At 38.2% G+C, this 10,183-nt stretch overlaps 1 protein-coding gene across 1 annotated transcript; it reads right to left on the minus strand.

Annotated features, from left to right (window-relative positions):
- Positions 1–5,572: 5,572 nt before the first annotated feature.
- Positions 5,573–9,087, minus strand: cep20 (centrosomal protein 20). Its single transcript, XM_062435202.1, has 4 exons — positions 9,028–9,087; positions 7,593–7,790; positions 6,724–6,808; positions 5,573–6,326 (listed from the first exon to the last, which is right to left on the minus strand). The coding sequence occupies exons 1-4, from the start codon at positions 9,053–9,055 to the stop codon at positions 6,197–6,199; spliced, it is 441 nt and encodes a 146-aa protein (XP_062291186.1). The 5' UTR covers positions 9,056–9,087; the 3' UTR covers positions 5,573–6,196.
- Positions 9,088–10,183: the final 1,096 nt, after the last annotated feature.

A 10,183-nucleotide genomic window follows, 5' to 3' on the forward strand; every position in this document is an offset into this window, starting at 1 on the left:
AAACTGCGCACTGTTGCTCGAGGGTGGAGCCGCACGAGCTCGACCCTCCTCCTGCAGCATCGTTCACCGTGCAGGAGGCTTGGAGGCTGTGCGCATGCGCACTGCGGACACCGGCAGGTTGACGAGTCCCGGCCAAGTAAGATGTGAATGAAGTGGTGCTGAATGGATGAGAAAGCATTAAGTGACAGAGGATTAAGATATGAGATTAAGATATAAGATCCCCAATATAAAAATAGAAAATAGGACGTTTGTGTGTTTGGCCATGTGCAATATGGTGTCAAATATCTGTATCTGTGTAGTGGAGTGTAACTGAGTAAATGTACTCAAAGTACTGTACTTAATGCTATTTTATACTCCTACTGCAGTACATGTCAGAAGGGATATTGTACTTATTGCACTCCACTTATATGACCACTATAGGTAACTGGTAGTTACATCGTAGGGTACAGAGCATGATTTATAAAATATTTGTAGTAGACTATTAGAGATTAAATGACAACCTAACAGTGTATAAAGGTACCATGAGCCACTACAACATGTTTATGTGTCAGTATTAATCACAAAGGGTGAAGGTTCTTTTTTCCTTTGGTACATATACATACACATAATGTACTTTAACTTAAGTAACATGTTGAATGCAGGACACGTCATAGAACTTTTTCACACATTTTTTACCCTGACTCATTAATTTCATTATCTACACCTATGCTTTTCCAACTGTGACATGACAAAATGTCTTCCATAAAAAGGCATATTGAGTATATTATCATTATTTTTACCTATTGGTAAAATATCTAAATACAAAACCTTTTTAATTTCAAGTTATTTCAGTGCTCAGGTTACATTACAGCATTACTGTATGACCCATCCCCACTTCATCAACAGCTCCCTAAGAGCTTTTGTGTGCATACTTGAGGTTGTATGCTTTCCTCTTGAGTTAAAAGCTTTGTAGAGCTCACCAGCAGGTACCAACACTCACTGTATTTTCAATTTTAGCTTCTACAGCTTTTGTGGTGTGCTCAGGGTTATATAGTGTACAGCATATCAGGTAAAATATTGGGTAAAAAAAAATGGAAAGGCATCCCAATTATGTGATGGTTCCATGACAAGGAAAACCCAATGGTTGTATGCTCCGATCTCACACCCTGTACGGCGTATAGATTATGCAATCAGCTCCCTCTCCTCAAAAGGCAAACCAGCTGTCCCCAGCAACCGGAATCCCCTTTACTGTAACCGCTCCAGAGAGATTCCCTCCCAACACAAATAACTCATACTTCACATAACGATTATTTTGTGTGTGTGCACATCCCACACATGGGCCTTATATTGTTACGCACATCAAATTCCACGACCACAAACAGCCCTACCCCCTTCCATCGCTCTCCTTCTGCTGCATCCCTCCTGTTTCCAGCTACTTTCCAATGGAACTTCCTATATAAGGACACTGTTCTATTGGCTATAATAAATCAAGCTGCTGGTTGATAGCCGAGGCCTGTTATGTGCCAGAGAGGCAAAGCACTGTGTCGGTGTGTGTGTTTGTGTATGTGTGTGTGTGTGTGTGTGTGTGTGTGTGTGTGTGTGTGTGTGTGTGTGTGTGTGTGTGTGTGTGTGTGTGTGTGAAACCTGATGACAGACCAAAGACCAACATAGAGGACCTCCGGGCTCCCTCTGGCCAACATCAAGGAGGCGGGGTAGTGTTCACGAAGGAGGAAGGAGGGTTGAAAAACTAGGGAGAAACAGGGGTGAGAGACGAGGCAGAGGGAGGGATGAAGAACGAGACGGGAGGACGACGAGGAGGAGTGGATGGAGGGAGTCAGAGGAGGAGGGAGAGAAAGCAGGAGATACACTGAACAGAGAGGTTGCAGTGTGTGCCATATAAGGACAGTGGGGTCTGCATGGAATCTCAGCTGCTTTCTGTGTAACTTTCAAAGTCTAGCACAGACAAGCACCCCAAGCCCCAGTGACTAAATATGGTCCAGCAGCAATAGCATTGTTCAAACAAACAAAGTTGCCTCTATGGGGATAACTCTTGTTATTTACCTGTAGTTAGCTGTGACAAATGGTCTGCAGTTTGTCGATCCCCACGGCAACAAGGGGATATTTGCTGTTGGTCCTCGATGAAGACTATATTATTGTGGATACTTCTCCTGTTACTGAAGAAGAGTGACATATGAAAATATGCAATGTTGAGTCACCCTGATTAAACAGACAGTCTGTCAGATGATTTTTGCGTTGCATGGCAGTAAACTGCTGCCAGGGGAAAAGGTCATTTCTGAAAAATTTTAATGTGATGTTTGATGATCCATTTAAGCAGAAGGGAGGACAGAAACCTAAATAAAAAACCCTGACAGGCTCAAGTGGAAGTATGCAGACACATTGTGACGACAAAAATTAGTCTATCCTAATCTTTCAGTTTAACCAATTCCTCCTAGCAATTAATAAACATATGAAAAGTGCACAGAGACAAGGAGGAGAGGAGGTGCTGGGAGTGAGTGTGGATTAAAACTCTGAGTGAAGGATGGTTAAATAAACAGCAGTCAGTGAATCCAATTTTAAAAGTGCATTTTGTACTGTAATAATAATTGGTTTGAAGAATTATTCTGTGAGACTCATTTATGAACACCACTGCTAACTAAACCAACAGCTGATGGCCTACATGTGGATGTATAACAACATGAACTGTAAAGCAGAGATACCTTACATACCGTATGTTTAGTGTTTTTCTCCACCCTCATGTCCATAGATGGCCATCTATCAGACAGAAAATATGTTTATGGATATATTTGACCCCAGTGGAATGCAATTGCATTCTAATTTGAGCCCCGGGGCAAACATCAGTTCGCTCTGCTGCAGTCAAAAGACCACTGCATTCACTACTATTTATACAGCTGTCTCTTTAACACACAACTAATTTATACAATGGAGGAGCAAGGCTACCTATTATAAGGCAAACTGCCAATTTCACAATCATGTGCCATTGTTCAACTTCCTCCGCTTATATAGCCATTTTCGAGGGAACACTCATATCTGGTGCCAATAAGCTCGACGCCTCGGGGCCACAGCCATTAAGGGCAGATACAGTTTGGTCCAAACAAGCCATGTAAATTCAGATAAACTGCAAATGTCCCAGATGAAGCTCACTGTGGTTCTATTTTTAGCACCTTTATACACTAAACAACACATTATAGTTTCTAATGGGACTGAGAAACAATAAATTAGGACACCGTATAAAGTTAAGTGGACATTACATCTTGTTGTACAGCCTGCTGGGATGGTTAGTGGTTACATTTCATCTTTACAGCTCCTTACTCCATCAGAGCCATGGCTAAATTCAGCAAAACAAGCCTGTGAGCTCAATTTTCTGACCTCATTCTTCCAATGAACTAATTTGAGAGCAATGACTTCACCTATCAAAGCCTCTAAAATAAAGAATGGCAGATTTAGATATGACAGAAGGGAATGGATAAATAAAGGTAAAAATGGATTATGTTATGGAGGGTAGAACTCAAGTACAACTCAAGTGTTTAGGATCAGTAATCAGATGCAAAATAAATGGCCGGCTCTGTAGATAATCAGTTCCAGAAACTTGGGGCTTTTAAGTTGTGTGAGATAAGAATGTCAAGTTCCCTTAAATGGTGAGAGAGGAAGTGAGATGCAAAAAAATACGGGCTTGTTGCAGTAGATGTTTGTGCGTCCAGCGAGGGGTCTGGGCTGCATGTGGTGGTTTGTGTCTTTTATTTTATTATCGTAAGCATATTTTTGTTGATTAAAGGTAATCAATCTGCTGCACAATTAATACACATCTACAATTGCATGACACAAGCGTAAGTGTTACGCTTACATAGCTACTGTAAAAATAAACTAAAATTAAGGAGGTGAAAAGGCCTTCGCAGCCACTCTTCCTATGCTGTGGAGAACTTAAAAGGGGTAAAAAAAGGAGAACAATCATGAGAGCAGCTACAGAAAAGTGTGGAGGTTCAAATCAGTTTAACCCTCATCCCACAAACATATTTAATATACAAGGACTACTGACTGGGGTCCTTGGGGACACTAAGAATGTAATAAACAACCGTCAGAGCAAAATGTAAACGTATTTATTCTCAAAATATCATTAGTTATGTAATTAATGTTATCTGGGGGAAAAAATTATTATTTTAGGAAAGTTACAGTTAATTTTCATACTGTGTAAAATGAAAATATTTACTTTTCTTTCATACAAATTGCAGCTTTTATCAAAAGTACAAGCTTTCCACATAGACTTCAAAATAACAACCTGACAGAATGTCCCTAGCTTCCTGATAGTGTGTGATGCTTTGAATTAGGACCCATAACAAACATGAACTCAATAAATGGTTCCATCTATTAAAACTACATAGGCAGAATTGGGTGCTTTTGAATATATTGGTATTTTTGAAAAGCACTGAAAAAAAAAGAAACAGTTAACAACAATATTTACGCCATTCGGAACAAACTGAAAGACAAAGTCATGAAATATTAGAATGATGGTGATCTTTTTTTCAAAACAGACCTGCGCACAACAAATAAACATGGACAGACAAAAAATTCACACACCCAAGTTAGACAATAGATTCAAATCAAGAAGTGCAACTACAAGTGGAATTGCAGGTACTTGAGTAAAATCTTTTAAAATCTTCAAGTGAGTTGAGAGTTTCATTTCTCTGTAGCTCATTCAGTCTGTAGGAAGGATGGTATTTCATAATTTAGTGATCATGAGGTGTCAACTAGCATACAGTATTACACACAAACATGGGGGAAGTAGCATTGCTGAATACATTTTGACCAACTCAAAGCCAAGAGTGGAAGGGCATGGGTGGGTTTAGTCACACATGACGACACAATGAGGTTCAAAATGTTAGGACAATCACAGGAAAGTAACTGGATGTAAATTTAGACAACTTTCAGGTTGGGTTATTCAGCACTATTCACACTGTCCTGTGATGAAAACTGCATAAAGGAAATGCTCAAAAGTACACACTCGCAAATACAACTGTGACTACAAGCAATACACGCCATATAAACATGACAGATGAAAACCTCTTTATCTCTTTTACCTCCATGTTAAACTGTTTAAATGGCAAAATAAAAGTGTTGAGATCATTTTAGCCACAGTGTTAATGCATGCAGTTGAATTTAAATGCACTTGCTGTGTCTGTGTGGTATTTATGAGCTTTATTATAGAAAAGGGAACAAGTTCTGCCAAAAATATACAGGTGTGAGACAAAAAAAAAAATTCCCTGCAGTGCGATGTGCACACCGTTAAGCTCCAAATAAATTAATTCTCCTTTCAAGACAACGTTTCAACAAGGATCGTGAATGTCACAACATTACCTTAAAGAGAAAAAGAATTAAACTATTTGGAGCCAAACAGTCTGCTGGCCTTTTCTCCTTTGTGCCCTTTATCATCAGAGTCTCATCATCGTTTTGAGTTATTGTCTGCAGGTTGATTAACATTCCTCTACTGTTACACAGCTTCATATCTTGTGCCTTATACATGTTATTACTACAGCTCACACATATTATCTTTATCAGGTTTACTTTGATGACGTTTCACAGACCAAAAGCATAACATCTGCCTCGTGTTTTATGTAGTAGTTTCAATGCACAACGCCACACTTCAGAGATGGAGATAGCCGCTATGAGGCCACAACAGCTTATGAGCGAGTCTCCAGTCTTCTCTTTGGTGAGGCTGCCACCATGTGGTACCCAATAAGCACTTCAACAACTCTTAGAGCGGTGTATAAATATAAAACTTTTATTTTCAATATCTAAACAACATCCAACATTTGTAAATTGAAATAGAAAAGAAATCAAAGAATGTAATCTAAACAGTTATTACTGAGAGAGCAAGAAATATGTCACTCTGAACAGGATTACTACAAGCAGTGCAACTTCATCTGATGCTAAAGCCATTTTTTAAAAGCCAGATATTAAAACTAAAACATAAAAAGGCAACCTGGGATCATTTGGCATCACACAAAAAAACATTACAAAGGCTTTCTGCATGTTATCAGCTCAGAAGAACTCATATACTGCCTGTAGAGGAAACTCAAGTAAAAATCACAAATGCAGCTTATTTACAATAGAGGCCAAAAAGATGCTGTACAATTTCATGTAAGCCATTCAAGTGTCAAAGTATCTTTTTGTTCACAGTGTGTATCCGGTGCAGCGTCATATTTTAGGCGTCAGGTCTTGGTACTGTGTTGCTGGCAGTGGGACCGGCTGGCAGAGAGGTACCCCGCAGAAACACCTTCCCTCCATTATCACTGCTGTTCATGAAATGGGACACCAAGCCATACAGAAGAGGTCTGGAAAGTAAAATGTAAAAAAACAAACTTGGAATTAACATTTTTCATTTTTTTTTTTTAAATAATTGTTTTTGAAAATAAGACTGGAGAAAAAATGGGCTGACTGATAAGGTCCTTAGACAGAATAAATACCAGAACATTATGGTTACATACACTATATCAAAATGACTCAGCAGTAATTATGTTAATTATGTGTTTTTCTGTTTTCTCTGATGGTATACAAAGATAACTGATAAGGAAAAAAACAGACCTCCCCAGAGAAATGTTGAAAATCTCTAAGTATTTCAAGATTTCAACTTTAAGCTTCTAAGATTACTTTCCCTCAAACTCTAGAGAGTACAGTGAATTTTGAACACTGTACTTCCATTTCCCAAAAACCATGGGCTTACGCACTTACACAGACTTGGAGCTTGTATCCTCTGCGACTCTCAACTCATTCGCCAGGAACTGCCTGTCCAGGGGAACTTCTGGTTGGCCTGATTCTAAGAAAACAAACACTGTAGAGTTTAGAAGTAGTGCACTTTGCTCTATAATAACAACTGTTTAATCAAAAACAACAGCTGGAGTCTGAAATCAAAATAAGCCTTTTTCATAAGTAACGTTGCTGCTTTCGAATATGATATAACTTTATTGTCAGTTTAGGCTGAAATTCATTTTGCATCCTTAGGCAGCAACACAGACAGCTACACATATGACACTTTACAAAACACATCAAACAGTCATGACAGTCATACACATCACATATTGAGCCTGTTGCACTTAAATGGAGGCACTCTAAAATCACTTGTAAGACGGCAGAAGTTGACTGAGCATGCTCTTGTTGTGAGCTACTTAAAGGGTGTGCCACGAGTTGGCCTTGGTACAAATTCAGCTCCAAAGGATCTGAGTCTATGAAGAAAGTAAATACGCTGCTTTATCTTCTTACATGTCAATTATATATGAGGAGTCTATGATATGGTGGCATCTCATAACACCCAGATATTTGTATGAAGTGACTTTTTATAATTTCTACGTTACGGATTGCTACTGGAGGCAGCTGACAATGCTTGCTGAGAGGAGGAAGGAAACACATAAATTCCTGTCTTTTTAATACCGACAATAACAGCTTTTTGTCACACCAGTCAATTAACCAACATTACACAGAAAAGGCCTTGCTTTTAATTACTGAGCATTGAATGATAAACCAAATAGGCTTAATAACCTCAAAATAAAATCATTAAAGAGATATTGGTACTGTTACCCAGAGACTTTTACATTTTCACCCACCTGCTGTCAGTACTGATGAAGTGTACCTGTACTTGTTGAACTCCAGGTACTCCCGGATGAGCTCGTTGATGAGCAGGTTTTCGTGGGACAGCGGTGGACGAGGTTCACGTTGGTCATCCAGGGCGCTGAAAACCTCTGCCCGGATACGAGCTTTCAGCTGGCCCAGCACACCGCGGGACTCCAGCGTTTCCCTCACAGCTTAAAAAAATGCAATATTTTAATGGAGTCAAGAGTTCAGAAAACAATGAATGGTTGTATTGTGTCATTTGTTTTGAAACAAGAGTCAGGTCTTATGTCTGAGAGCTTGCGCTGTGTTATAGGCCAGCAAATTCAGCTCAAGTTTGCCCAAAATATGCAGTCCGAATAATTAACCAACCCAAAAATCGCAAGACGTATCTTTAATATAGGCCTACTTAACATTCAATCTTTGGTCAAAGTACAGAAGCAGGAGACAGCCATATGTGCAGCTATTTTTTAACACTGTTATCTCGAGAAAACAAAAGGTGGTTTCCTGTTATTAGTAATAATGTCTGTCAGAGGTCAGGAGTGCCATGCCAGCATTAGTGATGGGGAAAACAAAGCTTTCTGAAGCAGTTACTCAATCTGAGTCCATAGTGTTGAAAATGGTTCACTGTTTTAAAGCATCTGAGAGCCAAATTGGCGACATCTGCTGGGCAACTTTGACATTTCACATGTATGGATTAAAGGAAACATATCATGAAACATGCAATATTTAAGTAAACTCACCGCTTTCCTGTTTAATGCTTCCTGTCATATTTTATTTAATAATGGTTATTTACTAATAAACTGTCTTGTTTAGCTTATAGTAACACTTTACTACTTTTATAAATTGATGAATCCTCATCCACAGTCAGGACGTAACATTCATCTTTAAGTCAATAATCAAGTTTGGTCAAATTAACCAGACACTCATTTTCGAGTTCATCATAAATTATTCCGTTATCACTAAAATAAAAGTCGTTTTCTCGAGATAGAGATATAAGTTATCCGGTTATACCGAGAAAACAAACGGCTTCCGTACAAAAGTAACCTATCGTTAGCTAACGTTAAGCTAACCGAGCTAACCACCGTTAGCAGTGGGAAAACGCACACAAAACGATAATTATGTGACACCTGGGTAATATTTTTATATGCCGAATTGAAACGCATATTTTTACGAAATACGACGTGTGAAGTCACTTTCAGACTCAAGTCTTCTGACAACTGAAACCATTTAGATAGCTTAATTGTCAGATTGTTGAATGGAGGTTCCTAAAGGGCAAGAGGCTCGCTTTATTTGAGCTAAAGTGACATTAGTTGAGCAGTATTATTAGCCATCAGACAGATTTGTTCAGCGCAAACGTCAGTCTTTACTCGTCTATCATGTAATTTGAGAATATTAAGGCAACAAAACCACGATTGAAAGGGAGCTTACCACACTTCAGCTCAGTGATGGTCGCCATTGCAACAAGTGTAAACAAATGTTCAACCTGCATGCAGCCAATGACTTCATGTCTGATGCCATCCAGTGGATGAGTTTATGACAGCCAAAACATCTGCTGTTACTGTAACCTCTACAGGCATTATTCCGTTCATCTTTCTCAGTTTAATATTATTTTAATGTCTCCATTCAAATGAATGTAAATATTCATTTAAAAATATATTATATTTTAAAAATATATATTTTTTTATTCCCTTAAAAAATGTGCATAAACATTGTATAAATCTTCTCTTTATTGTGCTTGATAATGAAAAAGATGGTCATTTGTGCTTCTAATTACCCTATGAATTGAGCTGTTTAAATCCAGTAACAATAAATAAAGACAGTGTCAGGCAGACATTACACATATTATTATTAGTATTAGTATTTATCTGGCATAGCCAATGAGACGGAGACTTGTTCTGAAGGTCTCGAGATCTACTTCGAAAGACTGAGATTTGACTTAATATTAATCTCTGATGTTAAAACCTACAGCTAAACCATTACCACTATGTCATTTGAACCTGCCTTAGTCTTTCTTTCTAATAAGTCCAAATACATTTTATAATCATTTTATAATCCCATATACGCTCCCTTTAATATATATGAATTCAGACATAACTATAATGTAGATTCAAATACATTTTATTATCCAGCATGATGTATGGAACAAGACAGTACAACAACATTTAATGGTCAGTGAAAAATGAACAAGCTTGTTATAAAAAAGTATAAATATAATACAATCCTCTGAATCTTAAGGACACTTAATACATTTTGTCATATGACATAAATAAACTATAGTGTTTCTCTTTGAATATATTGTCTAAACCAGTAAGACAAAAACAGTAAATGCCTCTTCTCTTTAAAAGTTCATAGGGTTCTTTGAATCAGGAGTAAAGTGTCAATTTGGTAGTCAATGTGGACTATTTACAGTCTGTCATGTCAACACCAGAAGAACAATACTGATTTTTTTTTTCTCCCCCTCTCTGCATATATGTGTATGGCCTGAGTTGTGTGGTGGAGGCAGAGAGACAATCACACACAGTGAGATTTCTCACTATTGTTTTGAAGAGGCATTCTCTTCATTCATGGTGGTTTTCACCTCCGG

The sequence above is a fragment of the Scomber scombrus genome, chromosome 2 (genome assembly GCF_963691925.1).
Source record: "Scomber scombrus chromosome 2, fScoSco1.1, whole genome shotgun sequence".
Classification (NCBI taxonomy): domain Eukaryota; kingdom Metazoa; phylum Chordata; class Actinopteri; order Scombriformes; family Scombridae; genus Scomber; species Scomber scombrus.